At 39.9% G+C, this 19994-nt stretch overlaps 1 protein-coding gene across 13 annotated transcripts in view; it reads right to left on the bottom strand.

Moving 5' to 3' along the window:
- The window catches only part of eif4g3a (eukaryotic translation initiation factor 4 gamma, 3a), a 77651-nt gene that overhangs the window by 54326 nt on the left and 3331 nt on the right, over positions 1-19994 (bottom strand). For 8 of the 13 annotated variants that reach the window (XM_005917875.2, XM_005917878.2, XM_005917881.2 and 5 more), the window contains exons 2-4: positions 8140-8212; positions 2819-2983; positions 497-589 (exon numbers count right to left, since the gene is read on the bottom strand). In XM_005917875.2, the coding sequence (XP_005917937.1) occupies positions 497-589; positions 2819-2983; positions 8140-8212 (331 nt within the window). Of the gene's footprint in view, positions 1-496; positions 590-2818; positions 2984-8139; positions 8213-15731; positions 15901-19994 lie in introns of those variants that run through there. The other 5 variants (XM_005917882.2, XM_042218984.1, XM_005917883.2 and 2 more) reach the window with 3 other exon arrangements.

Here is a 19994-nt window from a genome sequence, read left to right as displayed (position 1 = left end):
TTATTCTGCACAAGAATTGTATTGAAAAGCCTGAATTTAACATGATGACACACCTGACAGCACCTGAACAGCTCTTACTTACTCTCACTAACTGCAACATCTGAATTCTGATTATTCAAAACATGATAAAAAATACTGATCCCAGGACTGATCTGAATTTTCTTTCCTGTAGCTAAAAGTTAATTTCCTACTATTTCTCACTGTCAGTAACTGTATAAAGTACTAAATGCAGATGAAAGGAGGAAAAAAAAATACACCAAAAGGGACTCATTTCCAATATGTTACCACCAACAACAAGCCCATAAATGAGGGAGACCTTATTAAATAAATATAGCCTGTATCGAGGTACCTCAGTGCCACAATCAAGCTAAGATCAATCATCAACTTATGTGGATTTTCTTCGTAAAGCTATCAAACAGAGTTCCACTAAAACACAAAACTGTTTGGGTTCTTGGAGGCAGGTGTGCTGTAAATCCAGCACCAGAGTGGCACTCACCGGGCGACTCTGTGGCTGTGCATTCATTGGCTGCGTCTGGGGAGAGTACACTAAAGGTGCGGAGCCAGCATTTTGCCCAGGGTTGTATGGAGACTGTAAAAAGAAGAAATAGAAACAGAAAAAAAGAAGGCTTAATGTATACTGAGCAAAAAAATGTGCAGCAATCAGTCCCTAGTCATTTAAGAGAAAGTGCACTGCAAAGGACCTAAACTATAGACAACACACTAAAACACAGCACTAAATAATTTTGGGTGTAGCTGGGAGAAAGTGTTTTCAATCAGGGTTTATGTACTGTGCAAAGATAATTGGTACCCCCAAGGACTGCAAATCCTGTGTTCCTTTATTTTTCATCTAGTGTGCAGTGGAGCTAAGCAGAGGTGGGTTTAAGCAGATCTGCGTAGTCTTCTTCATCGTGCTGCTGGTGCGATGGTGATAATTTAAGTTTGTGTTGGCTGACAAAACTATTTATAGAAAGGCTGGTGAGTGACTAGAGCTGCTTTAGGGTGAGGCAGTGGGCCATTAGTTTACCACGGTAAAAAGGAAGAACTGGATTCCTTGCAAGCATTGTCACATTCTTCCAGAGAAGCTCAGTCACAGAGTCAACATGCTTTAAAGTGAAAGCAGCAAGGCAGCAGCAGTGTCACTGATGTTGTTTATGTCTTTGTGATTAATAGACTGAGCTTTCACAAAGTTACCTGTATACATCTAGATGTTTTTAAAAATGAAAAGAGGAAGCACCTGGATGCAGTACCTAACTAAAAAGCGACAAGCGTGTGAATCTTCTCATAATGCTCAACTCTGATTTATTTCTGCTTTGCCCTTGTAAATTCTGTCATAGCCTCACCCAATCTCCATCAAACAGGTTAGGATTTTACTGTAGTTACAGACAGAGAAGAAAGCGTCCTTGCTGGATTTCTACCCAATATTTATCCCATGCCTAAATCTCAAATATCAAATCGGTCACAGTATGTCTACTTTGATCATGGCATATATGGATTCATACACACATGCATATCTCGATTTAAAGGGGATTTATTTGCTTTTTGTTTTCCTTCCTGTCATACAAATAGAGTACTGACCAAAGTGTCAAACGATGCGATCCACATAAGGCACAGGTGTCGAACTCCAAGCCTCGAGGGCCGGTGTCCTGCAGGTTTTAGATGTGTCCTTGATCCAACAGAGCTGATTTAAATCACTAAATTACCTCCTCAACATGTTTTGAAGTTCTGCAGAGGCCTGGTAATGAACTAATCATTTGTTTCAGGTGTGTTGACCCAGGGTGAGATCTAAAACCTGCAGGACACCGGCCCTCGAGGCCTGGAGTTCGACACCCCTGACATAAGGTATGCCCTTAATCTCGCCTCACCCACCAGCTTTTTAAACCTTTTGTTTGTGTTGGGCAGCCAATTAGAATACAGTTTGCTTAAAGGGGATGGAGCTAAAACTGCTTTCAAACAAAAGGTGAATTGAGGAGCTGAACTAAGGTTCGCCATAAGATAAATCCTGTCAAATAATGCATCTACTCTACAGATAGAGCTGGAAATTAGGACAATACATCTGCTTTAACAAGCCCCCAACACCAATCAAATATTTTATAGAACTGCTTTTTATACTGCTTACTTGACCAGTGGGACAAAATGTCAAATAACTAATATTTAAGCTTCTAAACATAATTATCAGTATAAAACTGTGAATTAATCCAATATAACTTAATAATACTCTCATAATAAGGTTGAGTTTGTGTTGTAATTCTCTCACAAAATCTTACAGGTCAAGTAAACATTCTTTCTAAGTACGCATAAGCCCTATAGGAGACTGGAAAAATCAACAGGCCGGACTGTTTATCTCCCTTTTGCCAGATCCATGCTGAGGTTGCTAACTTTGGAACCCTTGTCAAGATTAAGCAGGTACTGTGTGTAGAAAACAGTGGATGGATGTTTTCCTATAGGCAGCAGTGCGCAAGACCTGCTCTCTTAGATTTTGTGGCGGTGTTCATCATGTAATCATGTGAATTTCATTAAAAGAAGACACTCATGCACACATGACTTAGCGCTGCATTAGAAATTTTGTGAAATTAGAGAAGTGACAAACATGAAAATGAAGGCTGACGTAAGAAAGGAGAACAAAAGAACAAAGGGTAGGTGTAGGCAACATGACCAAAACTAATACAGGGTGTCTACAGGTATAAAAAAAATTAAATAAATACAATTTAACACACATCAAATGTGGAAATATAGTTGTTCTATGTGGACACACTGAACCCGTTTCACAATGAACATGAAAATGCAGAGAGGATGACGGCGGTCACAGTGACAAACTCACCCCTCCGCCTGCCTCCCAGCCCTTAGGGTAGCGATATGGGGAAGCTGTGGGTACTGATACCTGAGAGAGCGCCGGGGAATGGGCATGACCAGGCGGGGTGCCCGGCAAATTAGTGTGTCCCTTTGTGATGTCGTGAGCAGGGTAAGAAGGACCATGCCTGGACACCTGTATGAAATGAAGCAGTAAAATTAAAGATTTAAACAAAATGATATATTATGCCAGGCTGGTGCAGAGGAGGAACAGCAGTGGCGGGGCTCCACAGGTCATTAGTCCTCCCTCCTGCTGAGGGATGTAAATTAAGCGCTCAAGCAGCAGGATTAGCCCCTGTATTTATGCAGAGAGGTGAAGACCTTCAAACATGCATGGCTGCTGAAGGCTGCTGCACTTTGCTAAAAACTCGACTGCGGCCTCTTCTGTAGCCTGCTGTGCAAGTATGTCTGGGCCTCATATGGCAAAACTGGGTCAAATAATCTGTGATAGATAGAGAATATTCTGTGCAACAGATAGAAGTGAGTCATGTCAAACAGGCTTGAGCCACAGGGAAGGGTTCAGGGTGGGTACCGGCGGTGAGCAGTATCAGACAAAGCTGAGATTTTTTTATTCAGCTCTCTGTGGTGTGGCAGGATGGGCCTTGGCAGCTGTAGCTATGGGCTGGCCCCACTGCAGGTGCTGCTTGTTGCTGCAGCAGGCCTGAAAACACCAGGGAATGAGACAGGATACTGCAGGAAGAAATCAGTAAGCAGACAAGGAGGGGAAATGGAAAGCTAGGCAAGCCTCCCTTTTCTCTTTTTTTCTCCTCTAACAAGGGCTGCTTTTCTATGTTGAGAGATTTAAAAACTCTGCTACTAAAATTACAAACTCTCAACTTCAAATGTTTGTAACCTTTATAGCCAATACTCTGCACAGTCTCTATAGTATCTCTGCATCTCCACTGTGTGGCCCACTTCCCTCAGATGACCTGGGATAAAGCAACTAATCTAGCTGCTGTTACCAGGGGAGGAGCCTGCATTGCTTCAGGCAAGTGACTGACTCTGAGGACATACAGTGTGATGGGATGGGGGAGGGGAGGTAAGCAACTGTATGGGGGCTGTACATGAGGGGGAAGAGAAGAAAGAGCGGCTGAGTAAACCCCACTATCACCATACAGAGCAACAGCTTCATGCAACGAGTGCCGTTTATTTCCACCAGTGTCATCATTGTTGCAGTTTTAACCCCCCCAAAACTTTCTTGAGAGCTTGAAAAATCTCATAAAGCCTCCAATGTTTTCAGTGTTGTCAGGTTGCAAAGAATAAACAAAGCTCACAGCTGAACAGCCCATCTCCAAGCACACAGCATTTCCTCGTCTAATGTGCAGCTACTTACTGTACCTTCCACAATTCAGAAATGTTATCAGGGCAGGAAACATCTTCAGTGTGGTGTCAGAAAAAAAGGTCAATTCTAGCGTACTGTTAAATGCCAGCCCCTGTAAAAATAGACACATTTTCCCCTAATAAATCAAAAGGTTAAAAAAAAACAACCCTTTTTTGTTATTTACCCTGTTTATGTGCCCTCCTTTCATTAAATATCAGTTAACATCTATTTGAGGGTGCTGCGATTAATCAAATTTGATTTTCAGCGATCATTTCGGCTTTCAAAGTTTATGAAAACAAGATTGAGATGAAAGAATAATCGAGCCACATTTGTTTTTTACAGTGATTCTCTAATTGATGACACACTGTCTTGAGTTTTAAATTCAATGCATGTACCATTACACTTAGCTGCCCCACCCAAAAAAATCCTAAATTCACTCCCTGCCCGGCTGTGCCAAAGTTTGGTTCAGATCACTTTTTATTGATCCATTTTCTGTTGAATTATATTTACAATTCAAGAAAATCAAATGTTAAAAACTGCATGAGTGCATGATGTAAAAATCAATGATAAACTGAGTCTATGTGAGACATCAATATTTAGCTGAATTAATTACAGGGGAAAAAAAGCATCACGTTTTATAATGGCTACTATCTTTATATAAATTGTTAAATCAATATCAGGCTGATTAATTGGTTTTGACATAACAGTCATGTGACTAGATCATGCGACAACATAGAAAAACATTCAAAACCCTGCAGCCTGCAGCAAGTGAACACTGCTGATTTTTATACATTAGTTCTTTGTCTATTTTCAGCCTAGCACTTGCTCCTGGATCTGCAGTATTTTTCAAGCATTTTCCAAAAAAAAAGAAGAAAAAAAAGGAAAAAGAAAATTTTATTCTGTTTATTCACAAGGTGTTGCACAACAGGCACAGGTGGTTTGGTTTTGCCTTGAATAGTTCAGAAAGCGCTCAAACAAATCTAATCGCTGCTCGCCACATATTGATTATATTTCTAGTAGAATCGAGCAGGGCTAGCAAAAATGCTTTTTGCTGATATTTGTGGTCACGCTAATCTTCCTGGGTTTGCTCTGTTTCACTGAGTACGTGGGCGAGGGGGGCAAGAGGTGAGCGGACAGGTGAAAGTAAAATAAAATTGTACTGTAAGCACAATAAAGGTTGTTGACAGCAGGGCAGGTAGTCCTGGTCAGAGCACTGGCAACTCTGCTGCTCATAATGATATAATACACCTCCATCAAGTGCAAGAGGCCAGGTTTTGACCCAGTCCTCCATCTGGCTCAGCAAGAGCAATACTGGTAATGTTAAGCGCACAAGTGCACGCCATACAATCTTGTGGCATTCAGACTGTGATCATGTTCTTCTTTCATGTTTGTAGAACAACCAAATTAAAAGAGAACTCAAAGAAAGAGCTTCAAAATCTGAAATCTGTGAAACAAATTATTATTTTATTTTTCTGTGAAAGAACCGACAGATCAAACATCTTGATATGAATGAAAGTTAGATTCCTCCACATTCTCCAGTAATCTACCCACAGAAGTGACTTTTAAGAACTTTTTAATACACAATGCTAGATGCAAGATAATATATTTTTTTTAAATCTCAGATACCTAATGCATCAACTCTATCACTGATGTTGGTGTATTTTGGTGATTTGTGTTTCTGTTTAACATTTTACAAAAATTAAGCTGAAAACAGAAACACAATGAAAAACAAAAAGGGAGACTTGGAAAATCATCATTCTTATCTAAGCTGAAAACCAAAAAAACTATTCCTATTCTGTTCATTCACAAGGTGTGTCACAATAGGCACAGTTTCTGTTCTTTCTGCTAACTGCTCGCCTCATTAAGATTGCAACGCTGGGCTTATTTTGTCTTTAGAGAGGCACAGTATGTGTGGCTGGTCACCGACTACCAGGCAATACGCAGCCTCTAAAGTTCAGGCAAATCTAATTGTCTACCAAATCCTCCTAACTCATATGTTTATGCTCCAGGCATGTGACAACAGAAACGCACTACAAATTATGTAAATATTATCATGACAAAGATATGATGAAGAAAATGTTAATTAATTCCTGAAGGAGTCAGTAAATGGCAGAGGTACCCTGAGGGAACCAATCTGCAGATCAGGCCTGCTGAGATCTGATCACAAAAGAATTTCCTTACACGTATGTGCTCTTTTAAATTACAAGCACACATGCATGTTTGCACAGTTTGTATTATTATTGCCCAGTTTCATACAATCCTAATGTCAAACACTGGACTGACAGCAAACAGGATCTCCACCATTGTAGTCTTTGGCACTCTTAACATCGAAACGAGTAAAAAAGATTTCTGGTTAGAAAGTGTTTACAGTCACCATGCTGATGAAATTGCTGCTGCGTTTCAGCATAAAGCCTTCTCTTTGTTATTGCTACAAATAATGTTGTGCGATGTTGTAGCACCATCATTATAAAATGACAAACTGACAGGTAAATTAACCTACTGAACAGCTTTGGGTAACAACAAGCCAATCTACTCAATTTAACTTTAAATTGTTTACTGTGCCACATAAAGCTGGGAGATAAATAGTATGAGGATGCTAACAGCAAAAGGCAGCAGTGTGGAGGTTCTTCACGCCTGCAGCAGCAACAGATTTTCTTCATGTGTTTACAAAACTTTTCCACTTTTGTACTTAATTGCAAACTGAGGCCGTGTAAGTGGACATGACTGCAAAGCTCACACAACAAGGAGGGGAATACTATCTCTGTCTGTCTTTCTGACTCTCATTCATGTTATGTCCATTTTGGAACGTTTTTAGTATGACATGTTCTTGTCAGTTCGACAGGAATTCAGCTCCATTCTGCACTCAAAGTGAAACAGAGTGACATCAGGAAGAGGAAAAACGAGTACAACTGTAAGACAGGAGTATGAAGCAGCCTACTGCTCTTACACCGAGCTGAAAAAACGCCAACTAGTACAAGTAACTTCAATAATGCGGTACTGGGCTGTGAATAACTCTGGTATTGAGCTGAGGCCATGATAACAACATTGTACAGCAACTGGAAAATTCTGGATCTGTCCATCCTTAATTTTAAGTATCTTTTCCCCCCTTTTTTTGCTACCGCACATATTAAATACTTTCACTTTAATTTCACAGGCAAAGAGGAGTGCAGAGTCAGCAGGAAGTCTTTCTCTTCCTGTAATACATACCTGGAACATTTTACTAGTTTTCAGGGTTAACTGTAAAGCTTCAGATTTAAACTCCCAACAACCCATACCAATGTTGGTGTGTAAACCTAGGAAAACAGCATTTTGGTAAAAACACACAGAGGGGCCAGGAGGTCAGCCATCAGTTTGCTTCTTCTAGCTCACTGGTTAAAGGCACCAAAATTTGGCAATAAATACCAAATACAGAATATTTTTTATGAAAACATACTGACATCAGCAGAATGGAATGATTATTTTCTCTTATCAACTATGATACATAATGGTATTTTCAGCTGTTCCTTTATTTCCCCAAGCGGTCACAACAGCAGAGGCATCCACATGTTAATTTGGCACAATCCTAGTAGTATAGCAGCTTGTGAGCTTTGAGGCCGGGTTTTGCGTCTCCTCCATGTGTTAACCACTACACCACAAAATTACAATGACATAATACATAACAAATAGAATGACATAATTCCATATTACAAAAATATTATAATATGTTTTCAGGTTTTACCTTCATGAATGAATGGCTGTACACAACCGCATTAAATTCAGTAACCAAATTAAAATAAGCAATAATTTGTGTGACTTATGTGACCATAATAAAAGTGTGTGCAAAAGCATAAAGTCAGTACAACAAATCGGTCTTCAGTGTGTGTTTTTACTTAAAGTGTAACCTTCCTGCATATGCACTGCAGCATACAGTATATACAGGTGGATATGAATGTAACAGTGTCTGAAAAGAGGGGCTGCATGCAGTGACTCACGCTGTAGACTGCAGCGACTCCAGGCTGTGTAGGGAAGATTCGTTCGTCCAGTGATGGCTGAACCCGTGGGATTCTGGAAAGAGGATGTTAAGGGAAGTTCTTCAAGCAACAGGAGATAAAAACTGGCATCCTGCTAGGTCACAGACAGGTAAGATTCCTGTCATATTTTAGAAGAGGTGTTGCTGAGTCTAAATATGGCTGATTAAAGCATGCAAAGAGAACTGATCTGTTATGTTTAAGAGTTAAAAAAAAAACAAAAAAACCCCCCCACAAATCCACTGAAAAATGTTCTGCAGTTTAATTTAATTAAATACATTCAGATCATCAGAGGGCTTCCCTCAGACCCCATGTCCTGTAGCTTAATTTCAAGGATCCCCCCCCCCTCCAACCATACAAACCCCGCCTAAAATGCCCCATCTCTGAGAGTACACTATGTACCTTCACCATTTTGCAAGAGTTAAAGGGAAAATCTGAAATGGATTTCTGTGCTACTTCAGGCTGGGGGGCAGCTGGAGCACAAGAGTGAGGACTGAAACAACTATTTGGCAGCACAGCGCAAAATACATTTAATATTAATTCCCTTCACCTTCAGCTGTGTGAAGAATAAGAGGTTAAACAAAAACTACAACATAGCACAAAAGAAAATCTATAACACTCGAGAGTTTAATAATTGTTTGCAGTGAAACCAGAGTATTTGATCACTTTCTTTAAAGCTTAAGAAAGATATAATAAATGAAGACATCACTGAGATGTTAGAAGAGATAAAAGGGGGAATGTGTAAAATCCATACAGAAAAGGGAAGGCCTGTGTTTAGTAACCTGCTCAGGCAGTTGTGTGCGACAGACAGGCTCACACACTGCTGATCACATGATTTAAGGGAAACAGAACGTCTGGCTTTCTTCCTTTCACCCAAATCACACCTCCCTTTGCCCTAAACTCCCTTCCTTAGTCCTGCTCTTGCCTGCAGGGCCCGTCATCTCTCTGGGACCCCTGCCAGCACTGCTACTCGTAACGAGATAAGACAGAGTGAAAAGAATTATTTAAAGAGAAGGCTGCGAATCAAAACACGGAAGCACAGCAGGAAGCATTATCAGTTTCATTACCGAGGAATTTGGAGAAGGAAGACAAAAAAAAAGAAGAGAAAAAACAAAAACAAAAAAAAAATCCCACACCCACCCACACTACACACATACAAAGATGTTAGGAGTAATTAGAAGCTCAGTCCCATCACAATGATTTGACAGTCTATGTGAGGAAGAGTACAAAAACTACGTGGAAGATGGCATTTACAGTTTTCACCTTCTTTTTATTGGTGCTTTGAGAGCCAGACAGCAAACATTTCCCACATGACAGGTTTCTTCAATGATTTGCAGACTACACATGATAACTAGAAAAGCAACATCCAAGAAATGCAGCATTCGAAAGTAGGCGAAAAATACGAACTATACACAGAAAACGAAACAAAGTACTTTTAAGCAAATATGTCACGCTTCTCCCGTGAGCATCTCTTCGTTTTATACCACCATACACAGAAACTGAATCTTTTGTCCTTACATTTTTAATGATATTACTCAGTGTTCTAGGAAATGTGACTAACATCAATATTTTCTAAGTTGCAATAGTAAAAAATTAGTTCAAAGTATTTCTGCTGGGTTCCAGACAGCCGTGGAGCCGTAAACAGAGGGTGGGGAGCAAAAGCAGGGCTCTAGATACTAGGGCAACAGGTGCAAGTTCACCTGGAAGTCAAAGGTGGTAGTCAACATACTGAAACACAGCATGCAAAATGAAACTGTGGAAGTGCCAAAAACTGCAGTTCCTCCAACAGCCCCTGAAGGCTTGGTTCAAAATCGAGTCAACCCCCATAATTTTGCATGGTAAAATGTCCAACTTTACAGCATTAAAGTGTGTTTACAGACTACGTTAGCCCCTGTGGATAGCTCCCTGCTTCATAAAATCTGTAACAGGGCAATCCTTTTGAAAATAGTTACTCTTTTTTAACCTCCCTTTGTGTTGAGATTTTAAACTTAGAAGTGTCTTTACATCACACCCATACAGTTCATGAATATAGGCTGGTAACCAAGCTTCCTAGTGTTAACTACTCCAACAAACACATTTTTTTTTTTACAGTCTATGACTGACACAAATGCCATTTCTAAATCTTCAATCAACTGCATCTAAAGGATGTCGCTATTACAGCCAGAAGGAAATTTGAAAACAGTGACGCCACATTTCTTACAACATTGTTTGCTTTCAGATTCAAGATTTCTGTCAGTGCAACTGTATGATTTTCCAAGTCTGACCACAATGTAGAAAAGATTATGTGTGACTCAGGTGTGCAAAGGTTTGACGTTATTAATTCATCTGCCAGTATTGCCATGCCAACAGTGATAAAAGGAGTTGATGAGGTTGGAAACCATCAAGCCTGAGAGACAATTTGGAAGCAGCTTTTAATTCCAAACCCTTCTAAGGAGGGACAAAAAGACAACTGGGGAAGACGAGGCAGATACACCTGGTAAGAAAGAAAAAAAAAACTAACCAAAAACTGGCAGGTCTAAGCTTTCGACCACAGTCGCCAAATTCTAAGAATGAGTCACTATTTAAACGGCTCAAAGGCAGCACGCAGATTTCTGTTGTCTGAGAAGGAAATCACCTGCAGCCAAAAGTCAGTTCAAGATATACCTTTCTGTAACATGCTTTGTGCCACACAAGCTTTTATGAAATATATACTTTGGTCTTTTAATTCTGCTACTCTTAACCCTGTTATATGTTTGCTTCTGAATAAGTTTAAAGTAAGTTTTGCATGGTATATTTCATTCTGCTTTTATTTTATACATTTTCTTTTAAGATAATATGCAAATTAAATTTTTTTATTGTTTTCTGCAAAGCTCTTCTTTCTGTGAAATGCAACACATAAATAAATGCTGTTTTCCTGCTGCTGGGAAAACATTAGTCATTTCTTTAGCTTGATCACTTTTTAATTGTTATGTTTTGAGTAAATTTGAGCGTTTGATTATTATACTCCATTACACTTATTTAATCAGAGAACTGGCCAAGTTTTTGGTTTTGCCAAATTCTATATCTGTAAATGGTAAAATGGTAAATGGCCTGTATTTGTGTAGCGCTTTACTTAGTTCCTAAGGACCCCAAAGTTGTAGCCACAGCTGTCCTGGGGCGCACTGACAGAGGCGAGGCTGCCGGACACTGGCGCCACCGGGCCCTCTGACCACCACCAGTAGGCAACGGGTGAAGTGTCTTGCCCAAGGACACAATGACCGAGACTGTCAGAGCCGGGGCTCGACCCGGCAACCTTCCGATTACAAGACGAACTGCCAACTCTTGAGCTGCCCTCCAACTAGATCTGCAACTAGAAATGATGGTGGTTTCACACATTCTTAGTTTTCCTTCCATATTAAAAGTTCTTGCGGTTTATTTTAAGTTTATTGAGTCTGTAGAAGAAAATTAATACTGCAGTGGTATATCAAGGTGATCGTGCAGGGAAACCAAACTGTCCTCAGACAAAACATCATTCATGTCAAGCTCTCCATGCGGGTGGTCGAGCAACCAGATGGATGCAGACACTTTGCAGTCATGCTCTACTGTGTGCATCAGGCATAACCATATCAGTAGATGACTGCACTAATTAGACATTAGCCTTTTTTTTTAATCTCCATTAATTGTCTGCTTTGGGAAGGAGGCCAAGCACAATGTCAATCTAAAGGCTTACAGTTCAAAAATGAGAGTGCCAGTGCTGCTGAAATATAACCTATAACATCAAGCTGATCAGAATTGCATCAATGGGGGGGGGGATTCACATTTGACCCATGGACAAATTCAAGAAATATTTGAGGATATATAGTCACAAACCGATAACGAGATAGTAACATTTGCCGTAAAAGTTGCTCATTCTGAAAAAGGAAAAAAGAAAGTGTAGTTTCTTATATTGGGAGGTACATTTTTGGTCTAAAACAGACAGACACATCTTTCTTGTTGAGATCCCAAAGTAGCATCAAACACTACTCCCTGTCCTCGACCCCTCCAGTGACCTATAAGCTTCATTTAAGAAGGAAAAGCTGCAGCGGTCCCTGCTTCATCATTAGCTTACTGGAAAGCCACTTAAGTGCTGAATGTGCGAGAGGCAGAGAGGGGAAGACAGGAGGAGATACAGCTTTACACATAGTAAACGTCTGATCAGGAGGATGATACGGCTCAAAAAAACTAATCCTGAATAAATGAATGAATCAGAGCTATAAAGTTAACAACTTCAAGAAATCACGACAAGTATCCAAAACAAAGAAGCAAAAGAGGGTCTAATGGAAATGAGAGTGGTGCAATGACTGATAAACATCATGGAAATTCTGCTGGGCAAAAATGTTAAATTACATGATAGTCCTACAGGCTCGTCTGAATGACGTAGACTACCTGCAAATTTCAGAGTACTTCCTGTACCTTCTCAAAGTGGACATACAGGAAGCAAGTGGAGACGACCCAGATGGTGCAGATACAAACCCTCCTCCCTGCTGGCACACTGGCCACACACACACACACACACACACACACACACACACACACACAGTTGGATAAAAGCGAAGCTCACAAAGCTCTCACTGCTGTTGCTGAGACTGCTCTTTCACTACAGTATGAACAATAGGTGGTAGGTTTTTGGATTCAACTGTAACAAACCATATCTTAAGCAGCTATGGTTGTGGATCTCTAAAACACAAATTGTATTTCTTTATAAAGATACAAATTTTAAATTAACGGGCAGGAAAGTTTCCACTTCTAGCCACAAACTGTGAGAAAAACAAAACAGACGGACAAAGCATAACGTGCCTGGAAAGTGAAGCCAATGCAGATCTACCATTAAAACATGCATTCTTTTCCAATGGCCAGAAGCTCATCTAGTTTAAAAATAAAGTAAATAAGTCTATGAGAAAATGGCAGTTGGTTGCCTTTATTTGTGACCTCAATAAAATTTTAATTTTACCTTTGTGCTTGTCAGCTAGTTTCAAGTTTTATTCAGCAAAACATCACATTTATGTGGTAGCAGGTAGCAAGCGAGGGAGGTAATGGGCATAAAGAGAAGGTGACTGACATTCAGTGACATGCATCAGCAAGTACCAAATGCACATAAGGCAAAACTTTCTTTAACTTTAAAGAGACAACTAATTGGAGGTACTGATACCACTCACTGAACCATGAGTGAATAGTATATACAATAAAGGGCGATGCTTCTTACCAAGCTTAAAATGACCACTGGTGACCAACCACCAAATGAAAAGATGTCAAATCCAAATCCAGTTTATTTATATAGCACGTTTAAAAACAAAAGGTTTGCCCAAAGTGCTGTACAGTAACACAGGGTAAAACACAAGATACAACCACTAACACTCACATAAAACATAATAAAACCCATAAAAACCATATCAACTCAAGCCAGTCTGAACGCTATCCAAAAAAGGTGTGTTTTCGAAAGCATTTTAAAAACAGGAAACGAAGATGCCCGTCTAATATTTAAAGGCAGTGTATTCCAAAGTTTTGGGGCCATAACTGAAAAGGCTCGTTCTCCTCTACGTTTAAGCCTTGATTTTGGGACAACCAACAGCAGCTGGTCAGCTGATCTGAGGGTCCGTGAAGGAATATAAGGCTGAAGTAACTCTGAAAGGTATGGGGGAGCAAGACCATTAAGGCATTTATAAACCAGTGTTAGGACTTTGAAATTAATTCTGTGATGAACAGGAAGCCAATGAAGAGAAGACAGGATAGGTGTTACATGTTCATAGCTGTGGGTACCAGTTAAGAGGCGGGCAGCAGCATTTTGAATGAGCTGAAGACGAGCAAGAGATCGTTGGCTGACTCAAAAAAAACAGTGCATTACAGTAGTCAAGCAAATTACTCTGTGATTGGGCTTTTAGGTGGGACTGCCATTGACAAATGGCTATCATGAGTGTGTAGCATTTCTCAGTAGCTCTAACCATCATTTATATAAAAGCTAGGTTTCTAACAGAGTGCCTATATGAGAAATAATGCCTTTCAAAGACTTACATTAGGTAAGTTACAACCAACTATGAATTTGACCAACTAAAAGCACTTAGTTCTCATGACACTTTCTGAGGACTGGCGTAATGCTGGTGGAGAAAGAGTTATTTATATTTACTGACGAGTCAGTCATTACACAATGTACCTTAAAAAATGCAGTTCCTTGAATGGCCAGTTGGGGCAAAAATAAGCATGTTTACAACCTGGTATAAAAAATGGTTTTGGTCTCAAGGGTGAATTTTCATTAACTTTCTCTTAAAATTAAAGCTTTACATTATTCATTATTGGGGCTAGTGAACTCAAGGGTGAACTGCAAATATATAACAAATAATATGGCCCAAGAAATGTGTTCTCCAATTTGGGTGAGTGCCTAATTAAAATTAAAATAGCAGGTATCTATACAATACACCCACAAAATCTGTGGATTCACTTTACAAACCAAGCTCCCTAATTTTAGCTGACAACTTAGCACTACATGATAGACTGAAAATAAAAGACAGATGTGGTTTTCTTGGCATGGCATTGGTTTATGCAGTCAGCATTTTAGTGTTTAAAACTGAATGTGAACACTGAGTGATGAGACAAAGCACACTAATATGATAACAACTTGTTAATGACATAAGCAGGAGGCCTGCCTCAGCTTTAATTACTTTTTAAAACTTTTGGAGGACAACAATTGACCCCAAAAAATATATTATTTTGTATTCAATGAGCCTTACAAGCTGCAACTGAGTAAATACACTTATCAGTAAAGTCTGAGGCCATCAGATCAATTGAAGCAAAGGGCAGTTTTCCCATAGGCTTCCAAAAAGGTGCTTCTTTTTGAAACCACAATAGTCACTTCCTGCTAGCCAATGAAAAAAAAAAAAAATACACTTCAGTTTGGCACTGGCTTCACTTTTGAGACATGGAAACTAGATCCACCTTTTATATAGGTTATATGATCCTAACATAAAATCTGCAAAGGTCAAGGCTGTCATTCAAACTTTAAATAATAATTTTAAAGCTTAAGACAAGGCTGTGTTTTAAGAGGAATTTTCAACAGTACGTCTACACTGTATATAAGCGGAAAGGCAGCTCTCTAAAATGCTGCCAAGGTAAAAACTACAGCCCTTACTTACTGTTACCAAGTAACCATTTATTTGCAGCAACACTTATTTTCTGTGAAAATTGAGGAAATGCGAATTTGTTTGATGTGATGTATTTTAATTAATTTTATTGTCAGTAATGAATTTTCATAAGAATCAATGTGCAAGAAACATAGAGCAGTAACCCATAAAAACTGGATGATTTGGGCTCTCAAAACAAAAAGTGCTACCAAATAGTCCTCAAATACTCAATCTGCTTAGCAAACAACAATTTCCCAGATCTTACACGCTGAAAAAACCCTTCTCAACTTCACACAAATTAAGCAATTATTTAGCTGTAGTGCACTGAATTTGTACAATTGCAGGGCAAAGTCTAAATTATTGCACCTACACAAAAATCTAAGTTTTAATGGAAAAAGTAATAGCACTACCTGCTGACAGGAGTACATAAACAACTTCATCACTGACCTTAGAGCATCATCATGTGGGTGAGATGGCTCTCCAAGCACAGTATTATAAGAACAGCTGAAAGCAGTGTGTCCATGATAAGAAAATATCAGTTTTCCACTAATTCCAGGATGTGTCTGAAATGCTCTAGCAGAAGTAAATACAGAAACAATATACACAATGATGTGGAAATGTCACTTCAGATTGTAATGCCTGGAGAGAACTGACAGGACGTCTTCTACAACAGGCCACGCCCTCTTTGGAAAGAACGGCCCTGAATGCTGGCTCATAACAACTCAGCAGTTTATTTATAACATCCCACAGTGAGTGAGCTTATGAAAATATCTTCACATGCAGGCTGCACACACCTGTCCTGAAATACAGGACTCCTGTTCTGTGAGAACCACCAGCTGGGTACATACATTACATAGGTGCATAGCATTGAGTGTGACTGCATGCCTGGCCACATTAAAGGAGAGAGACATGCCACTCAAAGAATCCTTGGAAATTTATGGGAGGATTATGCAACAGCAAAGATGGTGACAGACATACAAATCCCAGGGGGGAAAAACCTTGTTGGGGCAAAGTCCGCAAACCCTTTCAGTAGGTTTTTATCAAATTATACTACTGATTCTCTATATAAAGAGTGGGTCACTGAAATAATCACCCTCTGCACCACTTACTGCAATAGTTGATGCAAGTCCAAGTGTGCCTTAGAATTTTACATCAATCAAACACTATTACTGCAACTGCCTAAAAACCGGTTATTGAGACATTGGTACACGTCAAAGGATCTGATCTAATACAGAGGATGTAAGCAGATCGCTTCCCAGCGCAGAACAAATCGCAGATAGCTAAACTGTAGGTACCATGTTAGGTCGATATGCTGCAAAGGTGTTATGAAAAGACAACATATAACAAAAAAAAAGCTAACAACACTCTAGCATATAGGCTATTTTCTGCAATTATTGACAGATGTGCACCAGGAACTTTTGCCATAAAATCTTTCAACACCACTGAGTTACTGGGCACAGAAGCACCCTCTATTTCAGCTACACTACAGGACTACCTTACACCACATACCAGTATATATTTGTTTTGACTTCTTTGAGTTGAGTTGTATTGTATTATTTTTACCTTTTTAAATGACCTCCTTTAATTATTATTTTTTATTTACCCTGTGCTTCTTTCTTTTGTGTATTTATGAGCTTTGTAAATGTCATATTCCACTGTTCAGACTGCTGTAACATGTATTTCACATCTTTGGGATAAATAAAGTAAATCTTGTATGCAGCCTTGATGCACGCTCAATCATCTTCATGTTCAGTGTTCATCTCCTGCTGACCACTGAAATAACAGCTTATTTTAGATCCTGCTTCAAAATAACTAAGTAAATAAGTTCCCAGAGGCATATAAAGATAGCAGTCAAGTGGCTTCTACAGGAATTTTCAAGACACTTCTTTTTTTAAAATTAAGGGCACAACCACTAAAGATTATTTTAAAAACTATTAAAATTCTAAAGACAAAAAGGAGCAAGTCTAGAAATTGTGGAGTTAGATAGGGGAACCAACAAAAAAGATCAGGGGGCAAAAAAATAAGGAGAAACCCTCAGTTTTCTCAGCTGGCTCAGCAGTGGGGTGAGGTGAGCTGAGGGGGGATGGAAGGAAATGAGGGGGGGGCTGAGGCAGGCTGGGTGACCTGGCCCTTTGTTGGCAGATGGTGGGAAGCGCCACCTTGGCCTCTCTCTCTCTGAATGCTAAGCAGCAGTGCCATTGTCTGGCAAGTGTAGCAGCAGACGCATGCGCTCGGGGTCTCTCTGGCAACCAGGAACAGACAAACTGCCCCCCCCCTCCATCACACACATGTTCCCCCACAGGAACCACAATGACACACACCAACTTCGCCAAAGAAGAAATTCCCACACACAAGGCCAGACAGAGAGTAATATGATCCCACTCTCCTGACCTTAGAGGTCACAACAGAGTGAGAGGTCAGCCTAGTGGCAACACTCAGACGGTCTGTTTACATACAGACATAAAACTCAAACGCTGTACAGTCTAGTGTATTCACAGGAATCTGTGAAGTAACAGGGAAGGCCCAGAAGAAATTGGCTTGGTTTATTTTACTGTTAACTTCACTAATTTGATGCAGATACAGTTTAATTTAGACTGCTATTTCCTCCTGATAAAATTTAATACAAAACCACTGCAGGATGCAGACTCCAAGATAACTACCGAAGTGATCACCTCTTGAACCTACACCATCAACAAATACACACCCACATTCATCGGTCAAACATCGGAACCAACATTTACTCATCTCCTTGAGTTTTTTTATCCTGCTGAATGACATCAGCCAGCATGACTTTGACACTTATATATTTCAAAAGAAATTGTATTTCCTGTCTGCAGCCTATATGTTGAAAACAACAAGAAAACAGGGCTTTGAAGTGGCAACAGGTGTAAAATCTTTTTCTGAATATACCCAAGTTGTTTTTAGAGCCCAACACTAAACTAAGTGGTTACAATAACAATAATAATAATGATAACATGTATAAAATACTACAAGAGAGTAATAAAAATCTGTACCATGTGGGACCTTCCTGCTGTGTATGATGTATTTAAAAATAGTCCATTGTCAAAGTGAATTGACAATTGCATTTCTGCTCTCTGGATAGACTAAAGTGTATTTTATGCTTCACTAAATTAAATCAAAAATAATTGAAAATATTTGTTTATCATTGGTCTGATTATTTCTCTTTTGAAGAGAGCCCACAGCGTCTTTTTTATTGCTTAAGAGCTGAAAAGTTGTTAACGTGCCACACCAGGCATTTGTTTTAATCAATCAATAACAAAAGAACAAGGAATGATCAGAATTTCAGTGAAAGTAATACTCATTGTGAACCCTATCCATTTTCTGACACTGATCTGGGTTATAGGGTCACAGTATAGTAGTGTCCCTTATCAGTCACCTCTGCCAGTTCTTCCTAGGAGGACACCAAGGTAATCTCTCAAGAGTGTCCTGAGGTTGGCTCTGGGTCTCCTCCTAATATGGACAAACCCAAAACACCAAGATGCCAAGGACAGCCTCCTTGTCAGGTGCCTGAACCATCTCATTTGCCGCTCATCTATGTGAAGGGCTCTACTCTACCTTACCATGGTGCTGGGTCATGGGATATGTAGGGGAGTGCGGGTGGGGTCTCCATGCCCAAGTGGTCCCAGAAGCTTTGTTGTCATGAGTTATTTGCCCCTAGTAGGACCTCCCTAGACAAACTTATCCTAGGTGAGGGACCAGATTAAGTGTGATTCAGAAAACCCCACTAAAGAAAAGGAATTCAGTGAAGCCATTTGCCTTGCCCAGGATTCCGGGGCCCCACGCAGGAATCAGGCCTATAAGAGGACCTTTGGTGGGCCCAGCCCGAAAGAGCCACATGAACCCACCCTTCTATGAGCCTTCCATCCAGAGGAGCCACTGGGGTTCAGTGCAAAGTGGACGCCACTCAGGGAGAGGTCCTGGCAGTTTAATCTTGTTGCCATAAGTAGCTACAGGGACATTATAAAATCTTTTCCCTCTAAAAATCACATTAATTCAAGTCAGTTTTACCACAAGTTTAATCTCAAATAATCTCATAAAGTAACCAGCAATAGCACATCATACCAAATAAGGCAGCATGGTTAAGCTAATTTTTAATAACCATAACTTACAATTACATGCAAAAAGTGGATTCCTGTTATCTGTCTTTCTTAAACAAAGTTTAAAATGGATAAGTGGAGGTGGTGTATTTTTGTACTCAGTCAGTAGGCCCTCACTATCATGCACCTGAAAGTAGGTTAAGCAAATGTAGCACCAATTACAAAGAGCTTGAGAGTCAAAAGAGGCCATGCAACAGCAGATAAAGAGAATGTTAATCTTTTCTGTTGTGTTTGGTTTACTGACAGACAAATCAAAAAAATCACAACATGCAACAAATCAAGAGGGACCTTTATACTACCACCTGCTACAACCAGCAACCTGGTGCCCCTTACAGATGTCATAAACACAGGGCGGCTCTGACTGTGGGAGGCAGGAAATCAGGTTGAGCCATCACACCCCAAAGCCCCAGCAGAAGCTGTCAGATCACAAAACAGATACATCTCTCTGCCACCGGCAGCCAGGAGACATCAACTTAATCCTCTCTCACACACACTACTGACACCATGCTGTAAATAAAACACAAGCTGACATAACCACTATGACTTCACCAAATTGAGGGTAGAGATTAAAACTGGGCCATCCCCTAGTACA

This window comes from Haplochromis burtoni, unplaced genomic scaffold, assembly GCF_018398535.1.
Source record: "Haplochromis burtoni strain Fernald_Lab_line unplaced genomic scaffold, NCSU_Asbu1 Contig_26, whole genome shotgun sequence".
NCBI classification, from domain to species: domain Eukaryota; kingdom Metazoa; phylum Chordata; class Actinopteri; order Cichliformes; family Cichlidae; genus Haplochromis; species Haplochromis burtoni.
The sequence above is the reverse complement of the archived record's forward strand: the minus strand, read 5'-3'. Positions and strand labels throughout refer to the sequence as shown.